Genomic DNA, 15,826 nt, shown 5'->3' with positions numbered 1-15,826 from the left:
CTTTAATTTTCCTTTGTATTTGGTTGAAAAGCAAAGTCTACCTTTAGCAACCTACAAATAAATTGTTTCTGCTACAGTGCAAGATATTGATTACAATAAAAACAAAGGGGGCTTGGACTCCTATATAATTACAGAAAATTGATAAATAAAGTATTGGCAGCTGTAGAAACCATGTCTCTTGAGTCATATAAGGCAATTACATAAGTCAATATAGACTCTTATTACAGTGAGATTTAAGTCAAAAAAGCAATGACACAAATACTGAGACGTATGTAATTATCTAGCCTGAGCGCCACTTCCATGCCTTTAGGACCACTGAATTCCAACCCACCATTTAATAGCCTGAAAATATAATCTCCTTCTACTCTAAGCAGAAGCATGTGATCCTTGTGGAAGCTTCTTTTCTTTCCAATGTAGTGGAACTGCAGAACTGCTCCTTGTTATGAAGGTTAATGCTACATATAAACTCATCTAGACCATGATTAGAAAAAAAAAATGGGAAGATTTATTACCTATATGCATTACCTTGTAAATGAAACACATTTATTTTATTAAAATGTGAATAAACAAATGTAAAAATGGTGTAATTGCCATATCTGGTACATTGAAAAAAAGCTTTCTCTGCTCCTAACCTCTAGCAAGAGTCAATGAAGAAATGGACAATTATGCAATATCTATACATTTTTCCATCTGTTGTTTCTAGCTCAGATTTTCCTGCACAGAATTCCAGGACCCCACACTGATTTCCAGTTCGCCACTTCCTTTTCCTCACTATAAACAAAATATCATCATGTCACTGTACATCTATAAGTCTTTACTTTAAAAATGCAATATGACAATGTAAGCATGGAATGTTACAGTACCAATCACCGGGTGTATTGAGGTTTGAAAAAGTTACAATCCACGAATAGATAAAAACTTCTTTCACAACATTCCTAAAATTGCAGTCCATTTCATGATATTCTTGAGAAATTGGTTTCTCTGGTTAGGTGGAGAATAGCACACTGCTGTTGTTCCTAAGTTGGCTGACAAAAAACTCTGTGTTGATGATAAAAATGCCACCAAAATAATCACAAACTAACTCTCGCCACATATGTGCTACTTAATTATATTTGTGTATTCAATATGTTCATCTTATATCCATTTTAAATCATTCAAATCTTAGTTCAAAGTGTATTTGTCAATGAGGCTAAATTCTACACTTCATACAAAAGAATGTAGGATATATTGTTAAGTAAGGTAAAGTTAAAATGTATTTTTCCTTTTTTTGCACATTTCTGCTGCAAGGCAAATTAAAGTGCTTTACATCATAAAAATATCAGAACACATATGCAGTAAAATAAAAAGAATCAAAACATCAGTGATCACACAAAATCGTGAAGTCTACCGACCAGATACACATGATAATTATAGAGAGATCCCTGTGGAAAACCATATTTTCTTTAGCTCATCTTTTACCTGGACTTTTTTACAGACTACTAATTAAAGGCAGCTCTAATCAGGTGGCTATTCAGCCTTGATTTAAAGAAATTCAGTGTTTTGGCTGTTCCACAGTTTTGGGGGGATTTTTTCTAGATTAAAGGTGCATAAAAACTAAAAGCTCCCATTATCATGTTTGGTTCTCTTTCTGGGAATTCAAGGTAGACTGGAACCAGAAAACTTGGTTGTTTGGGAAGTATAAAATTATCATAGTAAATCTGTAATGTATTGGGGTGCAAAACTATTCACCAATTTAAAGACTAATAGAAATATTTTTAAGTCTATTTTCTGAGCTACAGGTAGCCATTATAAGGACTTTAGCACAGGGTTATGTGGTCTGTTTTTCTAGTCTTAGCGAAAAAACGAGCATTTTGGATTAGCTGCAGCTGTCTGATTGTTTTTTTCTTTTTGTTGTTGTTTTTTGGAGACATGTGAAGATACTGTTGGAGTAATCAATTGGACCTTTTTTTTTCTAGATCTTGAAAAAGCTTGTACAGTAACTGTTTTTATGTGTCCCTAAAGGTTCAGGTCTGAGTCATTGCTACCGCCAGATTTTGGGCCTGTTTACAGTTTTCTATCTGCGAATCTGCGCACTGAGTCTTGATCGTTCCTCTTTAGTTCCAAAAGATAATAACTTCCGGTTTATTTTTCTTCAGCTGGAGAACATTTTGGTACATCTACACAATGATTTGTTTAACCACCTGTTCAGTGCTTTGAAATGTTCAGAGTCACCTTGTAATATAGAGCTGCGTATCATCTGAATAGTTATGATTATTAATCTTATTGCTGTATTTTTCGGACTATAAGTCGCACCGACCACTATATCCTTTTTAAAGGAAAATAATCCACATTGGATTGTAAATCGCACGGACATGCAGGTTTAGTAATGTGATATGAAAGGTTCAGATGATAATATGGTAATGACTAAAGGAAATTGATTTGTCTGTTTATGTAAATGTGGTCCAGCAACAGATGCCATCAGTCATAACAACCATACCACTCAGGGTTCTGAAAATACGACACCTGGAAATGTACAATATGCCAAGCGTGGATTTTCTTAGGTGCATTTTTTTCAGAGCAGAGACAGGAAGAACTTTCTTAAGGAAGGTTGTTGGGAAGATTTCAAGACAGCAGGAAAATTAGATTAATTGTTTGGGAATTTCTTCAAGGGTTTTATGATTGAGTTGGTGATATATAGCCATTTCCTCTGCCTTTGTTACATGTGGGCAGAGCATCGTTATTGTTTGGAGCAGATTAACCCTAATTTTGGGGATTTTCTCTGTAAAAAGGTTGCCAATTCATTGCAGGCCCCAGAAGAGTAGAGTTCAATAAAATAGTAAAATCACAGCTGGATTTATAAACCTGTCAGCTTTGACAAATAGGGCACAGGCATTGTTATGTTTTTTGTTAATGATTTCTACAAAAATGTTTACCTTATAAGTTTTAGTGAAATGTAATAGTTTCACAGCTTCTTTTTGTGGATTGCACAGTGAACATGAAGTCATGTCTTACGTTCAGTCTTTCAATAAAAGGTTTTTTTTTCTTCCTTTCTTGCAAGTAGATTGTTTGCTGTAGGTGGTTTTTCTATCAGACACAATTTTTGTTTTTTACAGAATACGTTATATCTGAGATTTTGGAGATTAAGTTATATAACGGTTCGTACTGGTTCACAGCAAAGAAGTGTGCAATTAGAATTGTTACCGGTGGAAACTAAATGACTATATTGGATCATTAAAAGCACAGAACCAAAAGATTATCTATCAGTAATCATACAATTATGTATAAATCTCGACACAGCTGTTCAGTAAGAAAGGTCATCCTCACAGATATGTTTGCAGTCTTCCTCTAGATTGAGATGACCTTTACAACTTGACAAAACTTTGCTTGCACGTTTTAAGAAGATTTTTTTAAATAATAGAGGCAACCACTAAAAAAAAAATAATTGGATCAGATTTGTCATTGATTAAATTTTGGATTTTGGTTAATGACACTGCTTAAATGTCATCATTACCTAACTAAACAGTACTCATCCACTGGCCACCTTTTGGGGGGCTGCCTTATTAATACAAAAGCAAATAAAAACTATTTCTTATTCAACCCATTTTTTAACCTTTCAGTAGGGCTGGGTATTTCAAGAATCAATTAGAATTGATTATTTTTTATCTGATTTGATCTTACATTGCTGGTTTTACAAAACATTTGTATGGTTGTTACTTGAATTACATGACTGTCTAGCTATGCAACAAATCAATCCTAGTATTATAACATCACCAAATTATTAAAATGTTAGTTGTTAATAACTGGTATAGGGGCGGGGGTGAATGCATATTTAAAAAAAAAATATCTTTGGTTATGTGAATTGAACCGTAGGAATTAATATATTTCATGCAGATTTGGAAATTTTCTAACACAATCCTACTCTTCAGAAGTAGCCTTGAGAAGAATATGGGTTTTGGAGAAGAAAAAAGTGCACAGAAAAAAATCCTGGCTGACTTGATAGTAATAAGCTCAAAAAGCAGTTCATTATAACAGAAAATAAACACTGCATTTTCACAACTGGAGCCAAATCTTTGTAATAAATTTGCTGAAATTAATGTCATAATGGAAGCCTGTTGCAGTCCATTTACTTCACGGTTCAGTTTAGCTTAAACTTATTTACAACTAAAGCTGAACAATTTTGCCAGGAATTAAAATTTGATTATTTCACACCAATATTGTGATAGTAATTTCATTTTAATTGTACATTGCACTAATCACAATCATGTCAACATTTTATTACAGGATTTATGTTTCTTTCTGACCTTATAAGCTTTCTTGTTTAGAGTTCTTTCTTGCAGGATTCACTGTAACCTTTGTGAGAAAAAGTGCTAAATTCTACTTTTATGAATGAATCAGCATGCTAGCTGCACATCTCTCTTCACTCCTGTTGCAAACCCATGTTAAGCATATTACTACGACTGAAAGGGCTGGAAGGAGAAAATTAGCTATTTAATTTTGTTAAAGAAAATGTTTGGTCATATTCAGAATTCAAACTTCTGAAAGTACTTTAAATATTAAATTATTGCATACTGTTCAATAAAGGATAAGTGACATCCATGTTTTTTCAGAGAACACTGCTGCTACCTACCAGTTTGTGACATCACGGTGCGGTATCGGCTGTTGAGCAAGTCCCAGTGCTCTATCTGGTGTTTGTCACAACGCGTTATTATCCAAGTTATCTTGAAAACATTCTTCTTAAAAATGTTGGCTACATATTACATGTTTTTCTCTGGCCAGAAGGTCTCTTCAAGTTGGCAATCCATCGACGAACCTGTCCTTGGAGGAAGGTGAAATAACATTTTTTTTTTTACCTTTAGCCGATGTATTACAACATCCAACTGCCATGCACCTAAGCGTTGTCAGTTTAACTATAGCTCTCGTAAATTTCAGAGGTGAAGGCCTCTTGAAATCTAAAATAATTGTTGTTGATTGCAGGTGTGTCTAGTAGCTCCCATTGATTTTGCTTGTAAAGCGGGGAGAATAGCACTAGGATTACCACACTGCGACGTCACTGCCGGAAGATGTCAGAAGTGAGGTGTTTCTATATTTGGTTAAAAATGGCCGGACCCAGACTCAGTGATCAAGATGAAAATTATTATCTTTATTTTTTTACTGATTAACGCTAAATTAATTAATTCACTGCTAATGTATTAGTTTCAGGTATAGATAATAATCCATTGATCATTCCTTGCTGACCGGACTTTTCCTTTAAATGTAATATGACCAAAATTGAGTGCCTCTGCAATTTGAAAATTGTGTTTTGTTAAATTGCGATTATATTACAAATGCAATTAATTCCCAGCCCTATTTACAACAATTCATCAAATTTATTGCATACAATTTATTCCCATAAATAAAATACAAAATAGAATAAAAAATAGGTATTAAATAAACAACATAATTCAAATATATTGACTTCTTTCAAATATAGTTTTATCCATTATAAGTTGTTACAATTTGTAATACAATGCAGCAAAGGTTTTGGTTCTAATGTAAAAAGGTAATCTAAAGACCAAACCATTACACTCATTGACATGATTTACAAAACCTATATTTTTAATAGTTCCAGTGATATTTCTTTAAGAAAATACGCCAGTGTTACTTGACTTGGGGCTTAATCAATTAAGCTTGCAAATAGATTGTCATAGTTTTGTTTATGAAAAAAACATTCACTAGGTGAATTAGACCCATTAGGTTTAACAAACATTGCATGTCCGTTTGACGAGGGTCTTATTAAAGAATAATCAGCAATTTCACAGAGAATTAAATATTTATAGGGAGAGGATTCTAAAACTCAGTTGACAGGATATGGCATTAGTTTGTTCTTGGTTTGTTTAATATGATCGAGACGTGGATAACTTTTTTATTTCTTTATTGTTACACTAAAAGAAGAACTACTGAATTTATTTTCAGATTAGGCTTAAATAGATTAAATAATTCCACAGGAGTTAGATCAGAGTTAGGATTAGGGTTCATTCAGTGATACCAATCTACTGAGCCTACTGGCACAATCAATCCTTGTCAAAGTGACAATTTCAAAGAAAATTACATTCTTCACATCTAGAATAAACATTCTGGATGTCTGGAAAATAATTTTGATCCCCATATCATAAATACATTTTCAGTCATGTTAATACATGCTAGAACAACTAAATGTGAAAATGTTTCACGGAATATAAAACTTAATTCTTAATAGTATAATTTTTTTTTCTGAAATTCAGTTCCTGCTAAAAACAGGTAATTTTGAAAATATATTATTACAGTTCAGTCTAGGAGTGGGATTTTGATCACAAAGAATCCTTGATCAACAAACTTCTCCTTCGCCATCTTCCTCACCTTTGTAGCTGTAGCGCTGTTTCTTTGTCTTTTTAACAAGTTCTCTCTTTTTTTTATTTCTTCAATGAAATCTCTAGATCAACTGGGATGAAACTCTAAAATGCCTTGAGATGACATGTGTTGTGAATTGGCACTATATAATTAAACTGAATTTAATTGAATTGAAATAGGCACTTGCTGTTACCTGCCGTCATTGTTTGTCATTGACATTGGCTTTTTATCCTTATTACGCACCTGTTCAACTCTGCGTGGACTTACTTAGAGTCAATTCAACTCAGAGTTCCCAACCTTAGGCCCCGTCCACACGAAGTCAAAACGAACACGAAAAGCTAATATTTTCCAGAACCTTTGTCGTAAAGACGGAGACGTAAAATAAATGTGATCGACCACACGAATGCAAAATGTATGTCAGGCCTGTAAGTGGCGCTGTGGTGCCAAAGCAAAAATAGGCGAAAACAGGCAACGAAATGTTGGGCATGTGCAGTAATATTTATACAACAACCAAACCGGAAAACCGGAAAATGGCCCTGCGGGTCCATTTTCGTGGTTAAGTCAACTTCAGGTGCTGAACTATGTCGTCTATATTGCTCTGTTCTTCCTGGAGATATTCCAGAAGAAGAAGATTCTGTTGTAAGCCCGACAGCAGGGTGAGTAGCATGAGCAGCAACCATTCAACACAGTACGGCGCCATTGTTGTTGTGATACTGTGTCGCGCATGCGTGTTTAGAGGCGACGCTATGACGCATGCGTGTAAGAAAAAAAATGCGGTTAGAGCTTAAAGATGGAAACGCGAAAACGGCGTTTCAAAATCTTCCCACTCTGAAGGCTTAATAAAGAAAAGATCGTATACAGACCCCGAAACGCCGGCTTCGTATGGATGAGAGGCTGGTTTGGTGAAAAATTTGTGCGTTTAGGCCAGGGTTTGTCTTCGTGTGGACGGGGCCTTAGGCTAGATCAATTTAGAGTTGGATCTGAGTTTGTTAAGCCTGCTTCATTAAACGGCACCCAAGCTAGAAGGATTTACCAATATGTTTCTTTTTTCATTTTGAAGGGTCTGGTTTTATAACTTTAGTGTCTTTTACAGATTGTCTCAATTTTTTCCTAAATGCCCCCTGAAACACACTATAAATTACGTATAATTTATTATTGGGCTGGCCAGGTCCTGCTGCAAAAATGCATGGCCTTAAATCCCACTCTTCCAGATTATAGCTTCCTGTGTTTTGGTTTTCACCATCTTCCTTGGGAATTAAATTAGTTATATACTAATTATAAAGAAATGTACTCAAATCAAAGGATTGAACATGCATGAGCCTTTTATAAGTCCCATGCCAACATTTTAGTCTGTTTGAAGACATCTTTTTTCATTTTGCTGTCTTCTCTCCTAGATTATTGCATTTGTTTTTAAATCCTATAATTGTAAATTCATTACCAGACTGCAGGTCACACTGCATGTCTTGAAGCTTGATTAAGATTTTTTTTTTGCATTGTTGTTCAGACTACTTAATAATAGTGGTCACTATCATACTCTTTGGATTGTTTCCCAGCCCATATCCAACCCACATGTGCAGAAGGACAGTATAGACATCACACAACAGGGAACTCCTCGTGGAAGTCCTAACAAATGTTGGCATCTCTGTGTCCCTATTATAAGTTATTGAACAATGGGAGCAGATAATAATATGATCACATCATAACAAGACAAAGAAAGGTTAGAAAAAAGGGCATAACAATTTACAATGTGGTTTTGCAGAGCAGTGACTGCTTGGCTAGAGATGAGTCGTTAGGAATGAGTTGTCAGAGCCTGGATAATAACATGAAAATCTGATATAATGTGACAGAACTGTACAAATCACAGACGGTTTAAGATCCATCAGATACGTATGCAATTAAAGGAGAAGTTCGGTTTTTTACACTTTAAGCCCATTTTCTGTAGTGTCCAGGATGAAATCGAATGATCAACACCAAAAGTTTGACAATTGCTCCTGTCTCTGCTTTTTGGCTCATTTAGAATCACCCCCTGGCTGCTTTAGAATGGCTAGCATAGAGCATGTCCGATAATGTCCTTAAAACAACCTTAAACGTTCTTTTTTTAAAATATGCTACTCACCGTGTCGTCAGCGCTGTTCAATGACGTTCCAAAAAAAGTTTTGTGAAGAAAAAACGTTCCTGTAGTGTTTTATTTAGCATTTTGTAAATCCCATTGAGTTCTGTAGGAATAGTCAATATTCCGCTGCCACCGGAAACGGAAATGGAGCCTGTTTACACAGTTGTAGTCTTTTCGCTTCACTCTGTGTACTCCGACGTCGAGAATCAAGAATCCACCTTTCGTATTCCATTTTCAGAGTTTTTTAAAGTGTTTAACAGAGACGTTAGCACCTCGACGTCGGAGTACACAGAGTGAAGCGAAAAGACTACAACTGTGTAAACAGGCCCCATTTCCGTTTCCGGTGGCAGCGGAATATTGACTATTCCTACAGAACTCAATGGGATTTACAAAATGCTAAATAAAACACTACAGGAACGTTTTTTCTTTACGAAACTTTTTTTGGAACGTCATTGAACAGCGCTGACGACCCGGTGAGTAGCATATTTTAAAAAAAGAACGTTTAAGGTTGTTTTAAGGACATTATCGGACATGCTCTATGCTAGCCATTCTAAAGCAGCCAGGGGTGATTCTAAATGAGCCAAAAAGCAGAGACAGGAGCAATTGTCAAACTTTTGGTGTCGATCATTCGATTTCATCCTGGACACTACAGAAAATGGGCTTAAAGTGTAAAAAACCGAACTTCTCCTTTAAGTACATGTGAAAGTGGCAAAATTAATATTTTTTTAAGTGAAAAGATTATAATTTTGCTATTTGACTTTGATTAAAAATTTGGATAATGTCACATATAGGCAAAAAAAATATCAGCTTTTAGGTCACATTTGCCTGCAGTGTACATGTAGCCAAAGATTATAACAACAATCTACCTAATAAAGACTGACAGCTATAGATATACCTTTAGCAGTTAGGAGCGCACTAAGCAACATATCTGTGGTTTTTACTTCACAAATCTCTCTGAAAATACTGATTAACAAAGCCTAAACCATATTCACCTGCAAAATATGATTATAATTAGCCTATATGTCTTGTCCTGATTTATTCCTCTTCAGAAAAGTATTTTTATTACATTTTATGAGAAAGATTCTGCTTATATCAGTAGAAATGTTCAGTGTTCCAAAAGTTGATATCAAAAATCTTTATGTCTAAATATGGTAAAATAACAAAAGATGTGAAAAAATTCTTTTTAATGCTATGTTTAATTCTAGATAGTGAAACTAAGTCTTCCTTTACACATTCTACTTGCAGACAAGGGGGAAACATTAACAAGGATATTTCATGTTTTACCCCTTTAAACACATTCACATATTGCAAATAAACACACAGATTGGAACAGGTTTTTGCATAAGTCATGTTAGCTTTCAGCTGAGGCATTTAAAAAGGAATTTCAATATCGAAACCCATTTTACAAATGAACCACTGGGTAAATTAGTGAGAAAATATTTGCTGGCACTAATTACCAGGGACAGACTGATAAGAGATTATCCAGCACTGTAATCTGCATTATGAAATTCTCCTGGGTAAAAAAAATTGACAGGGATGGATAAAATTACATTGAAAAGGTTATGAGGAGTATAGATGTACAGTATGTAGTTTAAAGTTTTTTTGTTTGTGTCATTTTCTTCTTGCACTCACTAAGGTAAAACTGTATGCCACACACACGATCCTGGGGTATACAAATTATCCTATCAATCAACATTGAAGGTACTATTATGCAGAAAAATACTTTTTTTTTTTCAATAATGTATTTTTAATTATGTGTGCATTAATTTCACTAGTGGATTATTGTGAAAATCATAGTTGGTTTGTTTATCAGCAATGCAACTCTAACATATTTGTGGAACTTTCTGGAAGAAAAATGAATGAAATAAAATGTGAAAATATAGGTTTTCTCCACCACACAGCAAAACTGACTTTTTTGCCACAATATTTTGTCTACAGAACCTTGACATAATGCTTGGCTGCATTGAGCAGACACAAATCCGTTCTGCATATCCAGACACATGCAAGTCATCAAGGAGGAAAACACAGTCATGAGGTAGAAATTAAATCCCTGCTAAGACTTTCTGAAAGCCCTGCTTCCTCCTAATAAATGTAATAATAGAGTAAGGCAGCCTGTCACATCGAACAAAGGTGGTGTGAGCTAATACTTGATCTGTTGATTGTCACAGCTGCTTGCCTGCTGAGGTGTAAAACACAATAATGGTTACTATGATCAATTAATATGTTGGAAGTGCAACACCCAAAAATATGAGTTTAAATACTGAGCCCCTAGAAAACTCCTGCATTTTTACAAGATGTTTCAAGTCAAAAAGCCTTATTTCATGTTTGAAAAGCCAGACTGTCCACTCTAAGTTTAGATGGCCACAGCTTTTTTTTTTTTTTTTTTGGGTGGAGGGAAAGACTGAGCAAACACCTAACATAAAAATGGGTAAACATCATTCACAGACAGAGCCTTTTAGTGACTTAATGTTGAATCAGCTATAAATACAGTTTTATTTTAATTGTTTTCTTCTGCCATCTATGCCACTGAGCCCAGAGGTCCACTGCGGCACAGTGATGGACCACATCACTAGGAAAATGCACTGTACCTCAGAGCCTGGGCGAACTGCCTGTTGAATGCACATCAGCTTCAGCCAAAACACACAAAACCAACACAGTGTGCTGCACTGCATACACGGTGTGTGCATGTGCAGTGGGCTTTTTGGATACAGCTATGACAATATTTAAAAAAAGGCATTTACAAGTCATGGTATCTTTGGTTAAAGCAAACCTTACAACAGTTAATCAAGCCTGCTGGAGAGATTAAACATTTTGACAATTGGAAGTCAGTCAGATGAGACCTTTAATACATTTTACACAACAAGGGGCTCGAGCCTCCTTCAGCTATTGTATGAGTAAGGGAACGTGCTTGACAGAACAAGAGTGTGATTACTAGGCATAGGTAGGTTTAAGATTCTCACAGCATAACAACCTTGAGTAAATATGTCAAAGTTTCCTTGCATCACTGCATTTAAATTAAATCTTTATTCTTGACAAAAACTGGGGACACAAGTTATTTAAACAGCTGTTCAAATAGCAATACATTGATTATCCACACTATAAAATTTTTATCATTTCAATTACATTTTTTTTACATTCTTTTGATTCAGGTGTTTATGTAAAAAGCAAAGCAGAAACCCACTGAACTTATAGTGGTGATCAGACAAATTGTAGCTGCAGTAAGCTTCGTAATAGTCATGCTGCTTTCAACGTCTTCGCTGTAGTTTTTAAGAAGCTTTACCTGTATCACAACTAAAAGTTTGAAGGATAACAAACCCATACATCCTTTTTTTTGCAAATCAACAGTAGAAATTGGATGTTAAGGACGCTATCTTTACGGTACTGAATAAATCTTGAAGTTTTCGTCTAAATTCATACAACTCTACATTAATTGTCCCAAAATTGTCTTAGAGCAGACCTCTTTAATCTAAAATGTGGCTACTGCAGTTATATGTTCTTATAGGTAAAAGTGTACAGCTTCTTATATAAATTAAATAGCTAGGGCTGAAACAAATAATCGGATTAATAGTGATTTATCGAGTATTGAAAGTTTTAGTTTGACCTGGTTTGATTTCATAAAAAAACTTCTTTAAGGAACCATTGCAATCGATTATTAATGAATTAATTGAAAATATAATTGACAGTTAATGGATTTGCTAAATAATTGTGAGTTGCTGCTGAAAAAAACTGGGGGCCTTACTCAATGATTAATTATTCTTATTTCAACCATTCCGTATATTAGCTGTGACATATGAATCAAGATTCAATGACCGTAAAAATTTGATTGACAGATGACATTTGATATAGGATTGACGTATAACTAACTGGCCTGCATAAAATAACAATAAAAAAAAAAAACAGACTTTAAGACAGGATTTTTTTTTTTTATAGATATATAAAATATATAATAATATAATAATATATTTACTTTTGGGACAATCTGGTCTGATAAAGGGTACATTTATATACAGGTTTAAGCCAGAATGATTTGAAATTGATTTGAAATATGACTTCCCTACGACTTTAAACCTCTCCATCCCCACACATTGCTTTTATGGCACTGCCCACTTTGGTGGCATTTTCAAAATCCATCTGGGACAGCTTTATGCATTTATAACGGGTTTAGTTACACCTTTAGTGGCTAACAGATTATCTTTTCATCAGCATGTGAAGTATTTGCTAGCAAGAGAACATTTTGTCCTCAAAGTAGATGATGATGATTGCAAGAAAAAACTGGCAAAGAAAATTTTAATGTTTATCTTTTCTTATCTTGTAATCTATAACCTAATTGAATTGCATGTAAGATTTGAGGATGTTATAAACATTTGTTGCCATGATTCAAGAAAATTCAAAAAGATAAGCCACTGTAAGGTATCACAGGCTGTGCTGCACTTTACGCGATGCTTATATTGTTGTGGTCTTCAGATTTCTGATTCTCTTAACAAGTTAATGTTTTATCCTGTATTTCAATTAAAGTGAATAAACAGAAGTCTGTATCAGATTAGATAATTTAACTATATGAAACCAATAAAATTACCTCTGACCAGACATCACAACTGCAAGCTTTAGCCACCCTAGTCTTAGTTAATTAAGTACTTTAGTGACCATCTTACACAGCCACATCCATGAGTTTTTCTTTTTATAGCTGAAGATATTTTGCTAAATTACACTATGCTTTCAAAGAACCTATACAAGACACATAAACCTTAAAATTCACACGTAGCATACTTTTAGTCTCATTTAATTTGCAAAGGCAAAACAAACTTGATGGTAAGGACACCAAAACTGGCTCTAGCTCAGAGAACATGGACTAAATTAGACCGTGCACACGAGTACAGAACTGAGGTAAAATGAAATTAAATGCAACAATGAACTTGAAATGGATGGTAATTGTTTGCCTGGAATATTTTGTAATTACTGTAACACAGGTTGATGAAACTGTGACATGCAACACAGACTCAGCTAATGACACAGAGGTGATGTGAAAAAAAGGCCAATTTCCCTTTTATAATTCTTGGGGAAAGTGACTTTAACTACACACCCAAACATGATGATGAAATTTACAAGAAATCAAGGCCAATCACAACATTAGTAGTGTGTGTGGCTCTCTGATGAACCCTTAAAATCAATATGAATGCTCCTCAACATTCCCAGTGCAAAGCACATGTGGAAAAATGCAATAGCTGATAGTTTACCTTCTCTGTGTTTGACAAGCTGTCATTGTGCAGAGGAAGCACATCTGGACCTCCATGCTTTTACATGTGCAGCATCACAGTAAAAGGACACTAATTACGCTTAAGACAATAAATGATGACTTACAAGGCACAGACTGCTGAGGAGTGAGATGAGAAGAAAGTCCAGGTTGTAGAGCTGCAGAGATGATCCCATTCCTGAACCTTTGGCAGCGTCCTCGAAGAGTGAAAGTCCTTCAAGCAAGCAGCTGATGAAGCTCGAAAAGCAATTATTTAATCTACTTAACTCTCTTCAAAGTGGAGCGTGGTGCGTCTTTTCACTCCATCTGGCCGGTCGACGCTCCTGGCGGCTTGTGAAATCATAACTATGTAATCGCCCGCTCTAACCTCGATTTAATTTCCTATAATCTACTATATGCTCCGGTTCAGCCCGCTCGCTTTATTTCTGCGCATCTGTATTTTTTTTTCTTTTTTTTTTCTCTCTCTCTCTGCTGAAATTACATCCACATGTCAGAACTATTTATGTCTCTCCCTCTCTCTCTCTCTCTCTGCGGTGGGAAGTTCAAATGATTCTTTGTAGGGAAGAAACCAACGCTGTATTTTCGGTCTTTTTAAATTTCCCCGCAGACTAACTTAAACACTTCAGTATGGAGCTTTGCGCCTTCTGGTTTCTTCCAGTTTTTTTCTTCCCAGATCTGACAAAATCATAAATAGATAAACATAATGTGTTTTTGTTTTGTTTTGCTGTAAAGTTAATTTTCTTCTTTTATTTATTTTTTTTTAAAGCAAAAAATTTATATCATTCCATAAACGGTGTCTGCTGATTTTCACAACTTATGTCACCATCAACGCATTCATTCAGATCACAGACAGGCTTTACTTTCCGCGTTTAAAAGTAAATATTAACAATGATACGACAAGAGCAGACTGTGAAATGAATAACAATTAATATAAATGATCTTAATCTGCGTGTCTAGACTTAACAGATGTCTCGCCTTCAATATCAACCCTTAAATGTGGCAGATCATGTGTAGAAAAGCGTGGCAGCCTAACATAGAATATATGAAACTGCCAAACGTGGCTCTGTTTACCCAGGAGGATACAGAAACGCCAGTTTACATATAAGAATCTCTACTTACTATGGAGAGAGACAAGAAATCATCTGAGCGGACAGATAGGCTAAAGCGCAAAAACGCCTGAATGAATTTAATGGTTTTGCGCAGCGTCAATGCGAAAAGTTGAAGTTTTTTGCGTGTTTAGAAGCGTCTCCAGTCCAGATGTGGCAAAGCGGCAGGTCGTGCTTAGTAGTAAGTATGTGGATGGAAAAGGGGAAGCGGGATGGGGGCTGGAAGGAGGCAGGTAGGGTGGAGCGTGAAAGCCGCTCATTGGTGCGCCCGCTCTTACGTTGGAATAAACCACGACTCCCGAAATGACATATTTTCTCACTCCTAAACAAACTCCACATTCAACAGATCGCAGGGTCCTTGCCAAACCGCTTTTTCCCCCTGCAGTCTCTCAAAAGTTGCATCCAGTTGGATTTGGTTACAGTAACATAATGCAGAGGATAAGGCAGCATGTGGTAAATCCTAAAAGACTTAGACAGATTTATTTTTCATTTTGTTTACACAAGTGTAAAACAAAAATAACTTTCGTTTAGAACAGTTCTCTGGATAATTTCTTTCTTCTTTTTTTTAAAAATTGTAATATACTTAATTGTGTAACCGATGCACAGAATGAAGCAAAAAGGAATCAGCATACAAGTGACTTGAATTAGCACTGCCTTAGAGACTGGGTGAGTAGCTTGGTCATCCAGGATAGGCTCAGAGTAGAGCCGCTTCTCCACCAAATTGAAAGAAAAAAAGCTAGCTTAGGTGGCTCTTACATTGGATGTTCCTTTGGCACCTTCCTTGGGAGATGTCCAGGGACGTCCCAATGGGAGAAAGCCCGGTGGATATCCCTGGGCCTATGTCTCTTGGCTGGCCTGGTAGTGTCTCTGACTTCTCCCAGCAGAGCTGAAGAAGGTACACTGAAAAAAGTGAAACAAAGCTGTTTTTCATTGAATGTGTTTGTTTTCATTCCAATGAATTAAAAAAATAGTTTGCTCAATTAAACTAAACTTTCTTAGTTATGTTTATGG

General features: G+C 35.5%; 1 protein-coding gene across 1 annotated transcript in view; it reads right to left on the bottom strand.

The window, feature by feature from the left end:
- Positions 1-15,001, bottom strand: part of pth1r (parathyroid hormone 1 receptor) — a 79,749-nt gene extending 64,748 nt beyond the window's left edge. Inside the window, exon 1 of the mRNA XM_038301590.1 lies at positions 13,817-15,001. Within this exon, the coding sequence (XP_038157518.1) occupies positions 13,817-13,885 (69 nt within the window). The 5' untranslated portion in view covers positions 13,886-15,001. The remainder of the gene's footprint in view (positions 1-13,816) is intronic.
- Between the last annotated feature and the right edge of the window lie 825 nt (positions 15,002-15,826).

This window comes from Cyprinodon tularosa, unplaced genomic scaffold (assembly GCF_016077235.1).
Source record: "Cyprinodon tularosa strain WSP-4 unplaced genomic scaffold, ASM1607723v1 ctg47, whole genome shotgun sequence".
In the NCBI taxonomy this organism is placed as follows: Eukaryota; Metazoa; Chordata; class Actinopteri; order Cyprinodontiformes; family Cyprinodontidae; genus Cyprinodon; species Cyprinodon tularosa.
This window is presented reverse-complemented; position numbering and strand designations above follow the sequence as displayed.